A 15,521-nucleotide genomic window follows, 5' to 3' on the forward strand; every position below is an offset into this window, starting at 1 on the left:
CAATAAGGGAGGGGGTGAGTAGCTCAAATGTGCTGTTAGCATGTTAGCAGAGCGATGCTACTGTGAACCGAGGAGCTATTGTCTTGATGTGAGCTTCTATTCAGGGTTTTTTCTTCCAGTTCAGAGCAGAAATTATTTTGTTAAGATACTGGATGTTGTGTTTTTCTCCACAATTTTAATTATAAGCTAGATACATTACTGCTAACAGCAACAGGGATGAGTCAGTGAGTCAGTTGAGTTTGTGAATCATGATTCATGAGTCAGTAAAGTGATTCTCGAGTATTGAACGATTCGTTCATGATTCGCGCATCACTAGTCCGTATCCAGCCATTTTCAGCCCGGGTCCTTCTTTCTGTCTGCAAGACTCCCAAGAGAATCATCGGTCCTCTAACATTTTTGGGCTGTGGACTTTTTTCTCCCGGAAGTTGGAATGTGTAAATATTATGATTAGTGGACAGCAATGATTAGCGGATGGATGGAGCTGCTTCCTTTTTTGGCAGCTTCTGCCACAACATACCGTCCATATGTGACTCTGCGCTACTACGTGTCTTTCTCGTGATCGTGTCTCTTCTATGTGCTGATATAGAAGGTATTTTGTAGTGACTAGGCTACAATGAACTGAATTTGAATGTTATATTTGTCCACTGCAGCACCTTATTTTAATTTTGACGCTTCAGAGATTTGGCTTACAAGACATATGGCGTCAATGTGCGCTGCAGGGTCTTATTATGTTTTTTTTTTTTAATCAAACTTTGTGGTTCATCAAACTGAATGGTTGTGTATCATCATTTATTATCTACGCCCCCAACCTCGCTCTCTCACACACATACACACACAAAAGAATTCATTAAATTTTTATCTGAATGCTTTTTCCAGCTCTCCGGGTGACTGGTGGAAGTGTGACAGTGGAACAAGGAGGTACTGCTATCTTATCGTGTTATGTCACTGGTACCAATGATGACCTTACACAGATTACCTGGCAGAGGAAGACGAGAGAAAAACCTCACAATGACAATTTCCTCACTATCCTACCCAGAGAGGGAGTGCAGTTTGTCAATGGACGTGATGATCGATTTAAATATATCGGGAATTTTAATGACAAAAATGGAACACTCCAGTTATCCAATGTTGCCCTGAAGGATGAAGGCAGATACACGTGCATCTTCACGTTGTTTCCCAGTGGAAATCAGAAGATTGAGATAACTCTAAACTTGCTTGGTATAAAAAAACATAAAACAAAACTTTATTTCAAATATTGTGGGTGTTTGTTTGTGAGACAGACATTTTACCATGTTGCTTGCATGTTGACTAATTGTGTGCTGTAACTCTCCTAGTGCCTCCTTTCACAAACATCAAGGACAATCTTCCCACTTTGGGCACTGAAGAGGTTTTATTTGCTACCTGCACGGCTGCTGGCTCGAAGCCTCCTGCAGAGGTGAGGTGGCTCACTGGTGCTTTGGGAGACAAAGTGAGGACGACGGCAAACTCCACCCAGTATGACAACGATACAACTACCACAGTCAGCTCATTGTTTGGTGTTCCTACGAGAGAGATTAACGGTCACCAGGTCCAGTGTGTCATCAGTGGTGGCTCACTGTCTACAGACAGAAGTCTCCCCTTCACTATACAGATCTACTGTGAGTATTAGCTGATGATGTAGTTTAATATTTGTCTTCTTTTTTTATACTGTTGACTTAACAATTTTGATTATTAAATCAAATATTAAAAGTACACAGGCACACCCAGGATTAACTGATTAAACTGCAACTGCAAAGCAATACTATATAACTTAATTACTTGCTACCAGTTGATCTGTGTTATCTACTCATGCAACAGAAATAGCTTCATCAATTATGGATAAAATAAAAGTAATAGCTGCACTTTTTTAAAACTATACCCTGCATCTTTGTTTTGAACAAAAGCAGACATAAACCTCATACTTCTAGGTAGCCTTTAGTGTTAAGAGTTGACATGGTTTTGCTTTTTTTTCTTTGTTCATGAGCTGATTTATTGTTTTTCCCAGTATGGATACCAGCTTTATCCTTGTTCTCATGCTACTGTCATTCACTCATGTTGTCACAATAGCTGGATAAAGATTTTGCAAATGATGAGACGAGTAATGGAACCTGATCTGTGTCCTGAGACAGAACCACCCAGTTCAGCTGAAATGCAGAAAACTCAATAAAGTTGTGCATCAGTGTGTGTATCAGCACGGCTTTGGTAGGGGAAAAGTAGAATTGAAACTATGTCTGTTTAATCAAAGTTCAACTGTGTTTTTTTTTTTAACTTACTAGCAGTTGTGCAATGCACTATTTACATTGGTCATGTGAAATATAGGTTTGCACTATATATTTGCTCTCGGTAAGAGTGCAGATGTTCAGGTTAAAAATTAACTGTCAGCAGCTAAAGGCAAGTGACACGACACCATGGTGCACAGACTAGCTTAAACCTGTTTGTAAAGCTTGACAATGACTTCATTTGTTTCAGATCTGTCCAGTGAAGCAAAAATACTAGAGGCTGTTTTCAAAGTTAAAGCATGTGCTTCCAGTTGTGTGGGTTCTTTTTTTAAATGACACGGTTCATCTGTGGTGTTCTATTTCTGGTTGAAATCCCCATAAAGGCCATGCTTTTAAACAGAGCACCAACATGCTTGAATGTGTATGACAGGATCTCTCCTTGAAACTACATGAAAAGTACCCAAAATGCATTTCTTTGCTTGTTTGTTTTTTACATATTAACACAGGTCTTTCATTCTTTCTTTTTTTGCAGTTTCTCCCACAGAAGTGAACATTAGCGTGATTTCAGAGGACTCGTTCGAGTGTGTGACAGAAGCCAAACCAAATGCAAACTTTATCTGGAGCAGGTAAAGTAGTTTGAATATTGGTTTCAGTTGAAATATTCATTTCATTTCACGGGAGTGGTAATATTAAAGGCACTGAGTCTTCTATAGTGCTTGTCTACTCTCCTAGAGCACTCAAAGCGCTTTATACACACCCATTCACATAAACACTTTCTTCTATGCTTTTAAAGTACTCACTAACTAACATTCACACATATTCATACTCCGATGGATGCAACTTTTTAGTATCTGGCCAGTATCTTCCCCAAGCATGCTTGGCACGCAGACTGGGGGAGCCAAGGATCAAACCACCAACCTTCCATTCAGTAGATGACCATCTCTTCCTCCTGAGCTACAGCCACCCCCCAGGAAAGGGTGTTATCACCAAGCACATGTCAGTAAAGATGGTTTTAGAGTGTTTAGAGTGAATTTTGGACAATAAGCTGCAAACTATAATATCAGATGAAAGTTCAGTGTGAGCACTTTAGGCATATAAGCTGCAATCTGATTAAAATGTTTGTCTTGGATTGCAGAGGTAAGCAGGAGACAAAGAGGAGAGACATTATCTGAAGTTCTATGTACAAGTCGATCAATGTGTTCACCAAACAAGACAGTTGACTGTGAGCACACAATATCCTCATAGTTCCACTGGTTTTGCTGTTTTTAAGCAGGCCTGTGGTTAACCCTCTTGAGGCAGGCGTTGCCGATTTGCAACAGTTAAAAACTAACAACCTGATTACCCCACATACATATTTTATAAAATTTTTTTTACTCAGAAGTACCACTGCAGGACTTGGTTGTGCATTAGCAACAAAAACTTAATTTGAGCCTGAGAGGGTTAAAACTAGCTGCACAGGCTGAAGTGACCTCATTTTAGTTTTAAAGAAACATGAAGGATGCTTCCAAAAATCTGACCTGCATAGATCCATCCACTCAATGTCGACCATAATTTATAAAACTGCCACCATTAACGTAGATGTTTAGCTTTTAGCACAACTCACATTTTTCTGCCTTCTCTGTACATTTCACGTTCAGGTCTCGTTCATGTTTTTCCAGATCTGGCCAGTCTTTGCTGGAGTCTGCTGTCAAAGTAGATGGTGCAAAGCTACAACTGCTGAGCCTGACCTCTGATCTGAATGGCCTTTATCAGTGTGAAGCATCTAACAGATATGGAAGTAAACGTGGTCAGCTCTACGTGCATGTGGCATCAGGTGAGGTCAGCTTGGATTTAGCCGTGCAGTTTGTCCAAATCTTTCTGGATTTGTTTCTGACTTTTGGATTTTAGCTTTTGTGGATGTTGCATCATTCTGATTGGGGCTGGGCCATATCATACCGTTCACGGTAATGCCAGTATAATGTTAGGCAATGATAAGAAAATGAAATATTGCGATAGAATATGGTTAAAACAAAGGCAGTGCCTTTGTTTTAACACGTTAACACGTTAGCGCCGTCCAGCCCCTCGCACGCAAATATTCACACCAGCAGTTGTCACCTTCTCACCGAGCTACTTGCCGATAGTCTTGTAATCCATTACAGCAGATCTACATTCTTGTCCATGATGTCCTTTGATAGCTCTTTGGTCTTTCCCATGGTGCAGAGTTGGAAAAGAAGGAACCAATTCTGTGGTTTCTTCAGTTCAGGTCAGAAGTATCTGTGATTAATTGATTGGTTTAATCTGTCTGTCAGTCCGTTGAAACCAGAATTCTGGCTATTTGTTCTGGACTTTAGGTTGATATGTTGTCTCATTAAAATGAAACTACCATAAAAATTAGAAACAGTTCATTTCTTTCTGCTTTTCCCCAACTGTATCAGACAGCTTTCTCACACCTTTCCCATCTTCTCTTCCTTTATCTTCACCCAAGACTAGAAAAGTTTTTGCTAGAACATTTTTGACCAACAGTACCAGAAGTGATCATTGTTAACCTGCCCTCAACCTACATGAGCTACATGTTTGATTTGTGTATGGTATATGTTTAAGTATTGTCTGAGTCATCTCAATATATGAAACATAAAACATAAATGCCAGATAATGTAATTCTCATTATATCCTTCATTCTTGTGTCCCTGCAGGATCGTGCTCTGCTGCATGGGCCTTACTTGGTGTTTTGATTTTCCTGAGCATCGTTGGGGCTGCAGTATGGTACTTTTATAAACATGAAGATCAAAGGTACTTCATACATTAACTTGCATGTTTCCAAAATGTAGAATAATATTTAGTAGATCTGACTTTAAAGCATGTGGACCTACTGTCCAAACTGAAGTATAGACTCTTTAATTCAAAGGGGTTGACCAAAAAATGTTTTTATTTTTACTTTGGTTTTTTTTTTCTAAATACACAGTTTCTATTTTGAGGTGTTTGAATTTAAATGGACACTTTATTTAAAAGCTGTGTGGAATGCTTCTTTAGTTTTTCTTAAATTAAAGAGGAAAGTAGTATGGAAGTGTGGATAAATGAGCTCTTGACGGTAGTTAGTCAGGCCATACTTATGCTGCAAAATCAAAGCAATCTTATCAGAGAGAGTGCAAATCTTAGGAATGGCCTAATTGGCAGTTTTGATACTTTCTGTGGGGGGAAAAAGTGCACTAGTTAGCGTGTTACAATAGACAATAGCTCCTCGTTTGCCATTGGCCTTTGTTTCACGTATTTGGATATCTGACTTTTAACATTGGGTTACTCATTCACTTGATTGTTTTATTTCAGCGCTATTGCAGTGGTGTTGGAGGGATTTTTAATTAATGTCCCCAAAATTCCAGGCATAGGTTTACACTTTTTTGGCGGCGTGTCCCAACAAATGAATCAGCTGGTGACAGTGCAGCGCAGCAAGAACAACGTCAGACAGAGGTCAGTAACTGTTAATTTGTTGAAATATGCAGTTTTTTCACTCAAAGTTTAATTTCTCTCTCTGAATATTTTGACGCTAATGACTTTATTTAATGTAAAAATCTTTGTTTTGCAGTTATGGTAGATATATTAGTAGTTTTAGTTTTAAACAAGTCATTTTATTAAATCTGCTCTTCTTAAAAAATGAGTGTGTGTGTTGAATATGATAGAAGTTTAAATGGTCTTTTTAAAATATGCAGATACACTGACGGTCTTTGCATGTTCAGCTAAAATTAAAACCATTTTAAACAAATGTTCTGAACTGTCTACCACAGCAATCTCCCTGACAGCTGTGGAAGCAAAGGATGGACTATATCTGTACTGAAAGCTCTCAAGTTCTCAAGTCAGCTGGTAAATGAACAGATGGAGAACCGGTGGACATACTTGGTGTTCGTTTATCTCTCTGCCCCCTTTTTGTTTATCATCTCTTAGTTTTTAATGAAGTTTAGTTATAGCTTTCTTGTCACTACCACAGCATTTAGGGTGTACATACCAGCTCTGGCTAATATGAATGGCAGTTTTTCTGTGACTGTTCACAGAAGATAACTGTTCTTTCTGTTCTTCATCTCCTGATAACACAAGCCGTTAAGCTACTGAGGATAACAACCCACAGGGCTTCTGTTTAAAACAATGTTATCAGTGTTATCAGTAGACCACAGAGACCATAAGGTTCAGACAGTACAAACAGTCAAGCGAAGCACACCGTCTGAATACCTTGTAATTCCAACCAGTAAGATTACCACATAGTATATAATACTTGAGTAATACAGCCCCACCCTTGTTTGTACATGGGGGTGAAAGCAGATGTTTTGCTCGGATAACCTAACGTAAAGCAACATACAAGGAAATTTGAAAGAGGAAAAAAAATCTTTAAAAAGGTTAGAATGAGACTTTTTTTTTACTGTGTTGAATCATAGGGTTTTTGTTTATTTTTTTTAAATTAATTTTAATAAAATTAAAGGTCTTCACCCTGCTGAAATCTTTTCCTTTAACTGTAAAAAGTAACACGTTGCAGCATTTTCCAGGAGAGTGCAGCTTTCCTGGAAAACGAAAGCTACACTTTCGTTTTCCAGGAAAACTGGAAAATTTGGTTTCTCTCATCAGTCATTAATCGTAATCGGTGTATTTACTAAGATTGGATGCTGCAGTCTTTGTGATCTGTCTCATGTTTCCTGTTTTACTTTGACAGTCCCTGTCCTATGTAAATGTTTTCAGTTTTGCTTCCCCTTCGTCTTGTAACGCTTCATTACTCCCAGCTGTGCACTCCTCCTTTGTCTCGTTCCCTCATTACACCTCTGTGTATTTAAGCCCTGTGTTTTCCTTGTTCTGTGTCGTGTTGTACCCTCACTGTGCTGTGTTTTCGTCTCTCTGTTTCTGGTAGCATTCTAGTTCTCTGTTCGCAGTTTTGTTTCCCAGTTCCCCAGTTTTTCTAGTTAGTGCTTCGTGCTTTGAGTTTCTAGTTTTAGTTTCCTTGAATTCATATTCAAGTTTCCAAGTTTCAGTCTCCAAGTCCAGCATTTGAGTCCTACATCCTGCTGCACACAGCACACCTTGACAACGTATTGTTATTCTTATTGTATTCTAATTTTTGCGTCATAACTTTTGCACTGTCCACTTCCTGCTGTGACAAAACAAATTTCCCACGTGTGGGACTAATAAAGGTTATCTTATCTTATCTTATCTTATCTTATTAGTTTGCCCTTTGATGTTATCTTTCTGTTTTCCTTATCTTCACTTCCTGTCATAATGCGCAGTGTGAGGAATGATTTAATAAAGGAACTGATAAGCAAAAGTAAACAGTTAAATTCAGGCACAGATCCAAAGTAAGCATAGGGTAATTGATACAGAAGTAAAAGCAAAGATTTGTCCAGGTGTGATCTCCCTTCATGAATCACCACCTTATCACGGTGAAGGGGTTTGCGTGTCCTTCTGATCCCAGGAGCTTTGTTGTCGAGGACAGTTTGGTCCTGGTAGGGTCTCCCTAGGTAAATTGGTCATGGGTAAAGGGTCAGACCAAGTGTGATTCAAAAGAGTTTGATGATGAGAAGTTACTTGACAGAATCTTGGTTACCAGGGCCCCTTCATAAAGCCAGGCTTAGTCAAGGGGCTTTTTATTAAAAACCTATTATTCATGGGTCCTGGCTGACCCCAGTTACTCCAGTGAACCCATCACCTGCTGGAGGGGCCATAGTGGTCCAGTGTTATGTGAATCGGGTGCTAAAACTGGTTTGTGATATATGGTGATAATCAAGTGTTCCTTTTTGAGCAGTGTACTTTGTTGGCTATCATACATAATGAGATGGAAAGGTTTTCTAAAATATCCACTCAGGCAAAACAAGCTTTGTTAATGATTCATAACTCCAGCTGCTGTAGGTGGAGAGCAGTGACCAGTCTATAAAGTCACACTTCATACATGGATTTATGAAATTTATTGCTAATTAACAAACATTCATTGTTTTATGATTAAAATTTTTTCCCCACCACATTGGTCACCAGAGATGGGCAGTAAGGCGTTACAAGTAACGCCTTACTGTAATCTGATTACTTTTTCAGGTAACGAGTAAAGTAAGGGATTACCATTGCAAAAACGGTAATTAGATTACCGTTACTTTCCTGTAGGAACGCTGCGTTACTGCGTTACTAAAACCGTGATTTTTTTTTTTTTTTTGTGTGAGACTGTCTCATGAAAGTGACGTAAGCGAGTGCTACATTCGTGACAACAGCTGTGTGCAGATCAACAACGGATCATATATCGAGTGCGGGAGAGAGTATGAGCATGCAGCGTTTAAAGCATGGAAGTACTGACCTTATTTTGAGTTTGATTCCATAAAAAGTGACAAAAACATTAGTGTCCGTTGTGCGTGGGAAGAAAACTTCTTTTTACAGTGGAAAAAAAACCCCTAAACCTCCAAGCAAGCACCGAGTGCGCTACCACGTAATGGGAAACTCACAGAGAAACTCGCGGATTCTGCGGTACACCTGCACCAGGGCAAACCTCCGCCTACCCCACTCCTGCTTTACAGGTGAAAATAGAGCAACAGGACCGCTAGTCTTTGATTTTATTTATTTTCTGCTGTGTTTTACTTGCATCTATTTGAAAGAGTGAGTGTAAACACAAAAAATATATATTTTATGTGCTGGAATGTGCAGAAAATAAGTTTAAATGTTAAACTAATTTATTCAAGTCAGAGAATGTTGCATATAGTTAAATTTTTTGCTTGATGCATAAAGTTAAAAGATTAAAACTAATAAAACACGTTTTAAAAAGAGACTTTTCCATTTGATTACATTTTGTATGATGGATTATGCAGAAAAAGTAGAATTAGGCTGAAAGATCTATCACTTTATCACCTACTCAGGTTGTAAATCGTGTTTTTAAAAAGTAACTAAGTAATTAATTACTTTTGAAAATAAGTAATCAGTAAAGTAATATGATTACTTTTTTGGGGAATTAATTGGTAATTAGTTACTGATTACTTTTTTCAAGTAACTTGACCAACACTGTTGGTCACTGACTGAAATATTATGTGATAGATTAGAAGGTGGGCATTTTGTTAGTGTGATGTCAAGTTTACATTTTTTTTAAATGATTTTCCATGTTTTCATGTGTTAAGTGCATATTCTAAATTATTATCATTAAATTCTGAGGTTTTTTTGTTTTTTTTAAATGTTCTAGTCTTGTTGAGTCACAGTTTCCATTGTCTCAGTGGTCATGATGGTACTTATGTGAATGTTTGAGTATAAAACTTACAATGTTTACAGTTTTAAACCAGTCAAGCAGACATGTCAGCACTGCAGCTATTAATAATAGCTATTAAAACAATACCTCTTTTTATACTAGAAATGTATTCTGGTACTGCCTTAAGTTTTTGTTTTGGCTGCTTCACTTTTGTAAAAGGTTAATTAGCATATTTAACAGCTGTTTATAAACAAGCTTCTAAAGTCATGTCAGTGAAACCCTCTGTTTTGTGTTGAATTCATTTGTGAACTACGAGTATACAAACTTAAGACAGAAAGCAAAGTCAGCAAAAACAGAATTTATGAAATGTGCAGTGTCAAAGGTCACATTATACTTTCATGTTTTCGCAGATCTGTTGATTTGCTGTTTGCAGTTCAGGAAAACTTGAGGTGTTTTCTTACATTTAATGTAAATGACTCTGAATTGGATGGTGGCTGGTTGGAGGGCATACTGTATGTATTATTACATGTTGCCTACCTTCAGTACCGGAAGGGGGCCACAGCAGCATGTTGTTTTATTTTTATTTTAGGATAGAAACTGTTGACTCATTTTGTCTGGATCTTGTTGCTGAATTTGCGTTTAGATTTAATAATGGATGGAACAGTGGCGCGGCTGCCCCTCTGTTGGTCTTCCATGGTCTCTTGTGTTCTGGGGGCCTCTGGATGTCTGGAGTTTTGATCTCCTCCATACCCGCTTCACACCCTGGAGGACGGGGCTGTGGCCCCCCCACACTCCCTAGCAGATCATTACATGGAGAAACCTTTGGAATGCAAGCATGCTGATCCACACAGGTATGCACACATGGGTATTCACAGACGCGGACTAAAGCTTTCTTGGCTGCTACCTCAAAGCACACTGTGCGCTGTCTATCTTGCGTGCTGCACAATATCGTTTATTATTTAGTAAATATTGATATCTATGACTAGCTAGTTTATTGTGATGGTGCTTTGTTTTCTCTATTATTATGTTGCTCTTTGTTGTTTGCTGTCTCCTCTGTTTGTTTTTTTTGTTTGTTTGTTTTTTTTCTCCATACAGGTGACCCAGGAGTTCTTTTTTTCTCTCTCTCTCTTCCCCCCCCTTCTCACCGTCTCTTCTCCCCTTTGGTTTTCTTTCTTTCTCTCCCCCTCTTTCTCTCATTCATTCCCCCTGTCCTATTTATTTAAAAAAAAAAAAAAAAAAAAAAAAAAAGACAAAGGATGAACTGAAGCTCTGCCATCACGTAATGTCGCATACTGCTGTTTCTGATGTCATTTAGAAAAAAAAAAAAAAAAAAAAAAAAAAAAAGATTTAATAATGGATGTAAAGATATTTTTCGCCTTTTGCATAGCTGAGTATGGTAAATTCAGTTACATAAATTTTAATCCTTGTTAGCATTAGCAACACTTGCGTGTGTATTTTAACTCTACACTTTATATTATTTATCAAGTTTTTGTTCTTTTCTTTAAACCTAACAATGAAGACATGACACTTTCTGTTTTCTAAACCTTTTGAAAAAGTAAGATCAGTAAAACTGTTTTAATTTTTAATGTATATCCATGCACTGCACATGATAACAGTGGTTCTCAAGCTGTGGAACATGGACCAGGTATTGAAGCATCATGGGAAAAAAAGTTTTTGATTGTTTTTTGTTGTTTTTGTAAAGGTCATTAAAAAACAAGAGCCTGTTGCTCTTATTGTCAACTTTTAACTAAAATTCATCTTGTATCTTTTTGATTTGTTAATGACTGTTTAATTACTTGACTAATTACAAACTCCTTGGTGTGGGCAAAAAAAAAATTTTTTTAATTATTTATTTTTGCATTTGTAATTTTGGCATGTCAGAAAGTTTGAGAACCAATGTGTTAAAGCAGAAAACGATTTATCACCATTAATTATTATTATATTTTAATACCAAATAGCCTATACTGGTGCCTCAAATGGCTGAAGAAGTTTTACATTTATTTCATTTTTTTTGTGTGTTGTTTTGCTCTTTTTGTAGTTTTAGATCTGTTGCAGTGTTTGATCAATGACTGTAGAAAACATGGACGACGCGATAGCTCCCAAAAAATGAAGCCAAAACGTCTCTGTCGCCCCCTGGTGTCTGGTTGAAGTGTAGGTCATAAACCTCGCCTCCTCCATGTTAGTGGATATGATTCTTTCTTTTGTTATCAGTAGTTCTCATCGCGTTGATTCATGTCTAAGGGGTCTCCTTTCCCATAAGTTTGATTCTAATTACTAACGGGGCGATGTTAAATTGGGGTGTAACGTCATCATAGCAGCTTTGACTGACAGCTGCAGTCACGGGGAAACTTGCGTATCTCTGTTCAGGAATAGCAGATCGAGCATAGGCTCTGAGAGGAGGGCCAGCGTTTACGTTACAAAACCACGACCGAGTGTTTTAACCTGACAGCCTGAGGTGTTCTTCAGTAAACTGGACAACCCGACAGAAGGATCCGAGGCCCTGCTGCACTTTTTCAGTAAGTTAAACGTGTTTGTAAGATCATCCGTAATTACCGTCCTTAGCTAGGTCCTGAGACCTAGCTAAAATGAGCACGCGGCTGTCGGGGAAACGTGTTTTTAAAGTTCGTTTAGCTAATCCGTGCAGATGAATGAATTTACCCTGACTAAAGAAATCAAGAGAAACGTCCCGAGTTGCTCAGTCACTAATTACCGTTACTGTACTTTTATTACAAGTATTATACTGTAAAAGCAACAGGTTGCACTCTGCTTCAGCTCAGAGCTGCAGAGCTGATTATTAAATATATTCAAACAGCAGCATGTTTTCAGTCTCTTGTAGGGTTGCCAACTCCCTGAAAAATAAATAAGGGACACCTCGTGGCCAGGGCCGGGCGACCCAGTTGTCTTCACCCTTCCCAGTGTGGTGAATTTTCTAGCTCTTTTTTTGTGTGTGAAATTATTTTTTTTAACCATTTGACTTTAAGTTGATTTAAGTAGATGCATATTCTATTCTTTGTGATATGAACACATGTGAAACAAATGATCATTTAGCCATTTATTTTTAGCTCAAAATGACAACATTAACACAATAAAACAGGCCTCTTTCTTAAACAGAAGCCTGTCATGCTTAACTTTTGAGAATATAAGTAAATCTTTCTTTAAAAGAACTTTGTCCTGCTTAACTTAAAATAATAGAAAACAATAGAAAGAAAAATATTCTTGTAACAGTGCACATTTAGTGCATTTAGTACAATTGGCTTCAGCTGAGGTATTATTTCAGCTTTTCTAATGCTAATCAGCTGCTCCTGTTTGTAAACCCGCTTGTTCACATGATTACGCACCTTAACTCATCATCATTATTCATCTATGTATTACTTTTATGTATTAGTTATCAATTTGTTGTAATCATCTATCCTTGCAGTTGTTTATTACACAAAATAAGTTATATTATCACACTTCTGGCCACATAGCGCTGATATTCACTGCACATGCCCATATTAACTTTTTCCAGCCAGGTGTTTTCCTTTTCCCATTCTTCCCTTTCTCTGAGGGGAACAAACATTGCTGCTCTAATGCTGGGCTCACACTGTGCGGTTTCAGGCCCATTTTGAGCCGATTTTTGAGTGATCGGACCGATTTTGGCCTTCATTGTGCGTCGTGTAGTATACGTGGGGTAACGAGAAGTGATTAACACCTCACGACCAGCTCCCGATCATCAATCGCTCGTGAGGGTGTCACCTAGGGCTGCCACAAACGATTATTTTGATAGTCGACTAGTCACCGATTATTTTTGCGATTAGTCGACTAATCAGATCATCATCCACTGGACGTAAAACTACAGCTTATATAACTATCATTAGCTTACAGCTTTAAGCTTTTAAGGTGCTAACTAAAAATAAAGACAAGATGATAGTTTATTAAATTTTAATGAAATTTGCAGATTGTTTCGGTAAAGTTTAATAAACTCCTTGCTATCTAAAATATAACAGGACACCGGAGTATATTCTCCAGCATCTCACACTTCTGATAATCAGCTGTCTGCTTGACGTTTATTCAGCTGTGTAAAAACTATAACTTTAATCTCAGCCAAACCGATTTACTCAGGAACAAATAAAATACTAAAAAAAAAAAAAAAAAAAAAAGCCAAACAACAACATTTTTAATTTATCTAAGTGACTCATATATATTTAACCTGAGTCGCGAAAGACGGCGGTGGGTTTGAAAACAATTTGCCGGGAGTCCGGTGTTCTCACGGTGCTAGTGACCTAGCCCCCTGCTAGCTATCGAGCTAGTGGGTAACAGACGTCTCCGAAAACGTCGGAGCGCTTTTGAAAATATGTGGTGTCCTGATAAACTGAGCCGATATTTGAGGTTTACACAGCTACATTCTCGCCTGAAAATATGTTAAACGTTTATTTTGTGACCCAGAAAGAATAATAAGAGTAATATTAAAACTAACTAGCTACCGCCATTGTTGGAAACTAAGCTGGGCCGCGCTATGAATTCTGGGACACAGCTACTTCTTCTTCTTCGGGGTTTAACGGCAGCTGGAATCCTTGTACATGCAGTGCTGCCATCTTCTGTTTCAGTCCGTTATTACACTCGTAAATCCTGCTATTATTCCTGCGTCTTTTGCGATCTTACAAAGCTTCAAACGACACGTCGACTATTAAATCAGTCGTCGACGATTTTGATAGTCGACGTAATCGTGACTAGTCGACAAATCGTGGCAGCCCTAGTGTCACCACAGGCGCTCACACTGCTCACGCGCAAACGTCGGTGAAAAAGATGGAGCAGCACGGCTGTGCAGCGTGTGATCTGGACACAAGCGATGGAGGCACAACTTGTAGAACTTTGGAAAGCTCATCCGAGCCTTTTCGATGTGGCATCACAAAATTATCACGACCACAACAACCGTGAAAATAGTTGGATTTACATTGGTGCTCAGTCACAGCTGCCTGATCAATGTTTTTCATTAGCAATTTAGCAAAGTTGATGGTGGTGGTGTGTCTGTGTGAGTGAAAGACAGAGAGAGAGAGCGACAGATTTTCTGTTATAACCTTCATTTTATGGACGCACAGTGTGAGCACTCAGGTCGCATCAGAGCATCGGGCGGTATAGTGTGAGACCTGCATCGTGACCTACCAACTTCTAACCCCTGCGAGTCAATCATGCAGTTTGAGCAGGAGCTGAATAACGTGACTGAAAAAAATCGCACAGTGTTTGCCCAGCTTTAGGTGTACTGTCATCCGAGACTTGCACCGCAGTGTCGGCGTTTGTTTCCCTGTTGGCCATGCTTGTTGTTGTGGTCATCTGTTGTCTTCCGGTATTTTCTCCGCAAGCGACCTTTCCTCGACCAATGAGATGAGCGGTAATCTGAATTGTCATACTCGAATTGTCATAAGTGTGCTGTCAGCTCATTGGTCACAAAGCAGGAGAGGGGCTGGGAATTATGTTTTCAAACAAAGTGTTAATTCCATTAAAAGTTATAGACTACTTTTGATTATCACTGTATTACGGGACAAAGTGCGTCCCTTATTAGCTCAATACGGGACGTGTACTTTTGTTTCGAAATACGGGACGATTCCGTTTTTTAAGGGACGGTTGGCAACCCTAGTCTCTTGCCACATCTTTAAAGACAGTAACACCAATTTATTTTTTTAAAGCTTGTACTTCAGTAACTCCTCATTAATAAGTAACTATGGATTGAACCGTAGAACTGAAAAAAAATGTAAGAGAAGAGCTTCAGATCCTGGGTGTGTGAGGACAGAGAAGGATCAGCTTTATTTGGGATTTGAAAGATAAACTTCATATTTCAGTTTGTGATGATTCTGTTCTCGTTGTGATTACAGGAGCTGCCCTCAGATTTGGACCTCAGCACCAACCAGTGAGAGCAGACAGATCATCCATCATGTTCACATGTTAGCTGCAAAATGAACTGATGAAAACAGTACAAAGGTTAAAGTACCACATGTGCTGTCAGTGAAAGCTGCAGCTGTTTTATTGACAAAGTTAAAGACAAAAAGTCAAAAGGACTAATCACCCATGTAACTGTGTCACTATATATCAGCATTAACAGGACCTCAGCTTGGTTTTTCAGCGAGCTGCTGATCTCAGACCTGCAC

The 15,521-nt window shown here is 38.7% G+C and overlaps 1 protein-coding gene across 1 annotated transcript; it reads left to right on the forward strand.

Annotated features, from left to right (window-relative positions):
* Positions 1 to 348: 348 nt before the first annotated feature.
* LOC146616104 (nectin-3-like) lies at positions 349 to 6,626 on the forward strand. The gene is made up of 8 exons (XM_085374231.1): positions 349 to 589; positions 877 to 1,218; positions 1,335 to 1,637; positions 2,770 to 2,863; positions 3,896 to 4,050; positions 4,910 to 5,006; positions 5,594 to 5,681; positions 5,996 to 6,626. The coding sequence occupies exons 1-8, from the start codon at positions 472 to 474 to the stop codon at positions 6,005 to 6,007; spliced, it is 1,209 nt and encodes a 402-aa protein (XP_085230357.1). The 5' UTR covers positions 349 to 471; the 3' UTR covers positions 6,008 to 6,626.
* Positions 6,627 to 15,521: the final 8,895 nt, after the last annotated feature.

The sequence above is a fragment of the Diplotaxodon limnothrissa genome, linkage group LG16, assembly GCF_057381915.1.
Source record: "Diplotaxodon limnothrissa isolate DT_005_m linkage group LG16, D_limnothrissa_male_GT1.1, whole genome shotgun sequence".
Lineage (NCBI taxonomy): Eukaryota > Metazoa > Chordata > Actinopteri > Cichliformes > Cichlidae > Diplotaxodon > Diplotaxodon limnothrissa.

Bases quoted from the DNA above. Each gene is read 5' to 3' on its own strand.
- LOC146616104 (XM_085374231.1), top strand. From the start codon at position 472: ATGGATGGAGCTGCTTCCTTTTTTGGCAGCTTCTGCCACAACATACCG. The intron at 1,219-1,334 runs GTATAAAAAAAC...TAACTCTCCTAG, and splicing joins GATAACTCTAAACTTGCTTG to TGCCTCCTTTCACAAACATC. The intron at 2,864-3,895 runs GTAAAGTAGTTT...ATGTTTTTCCAG, and splicing joins GCAAACTTTATCTGGAGCAG to ATCTGGCCAGTCTTTGCTGG.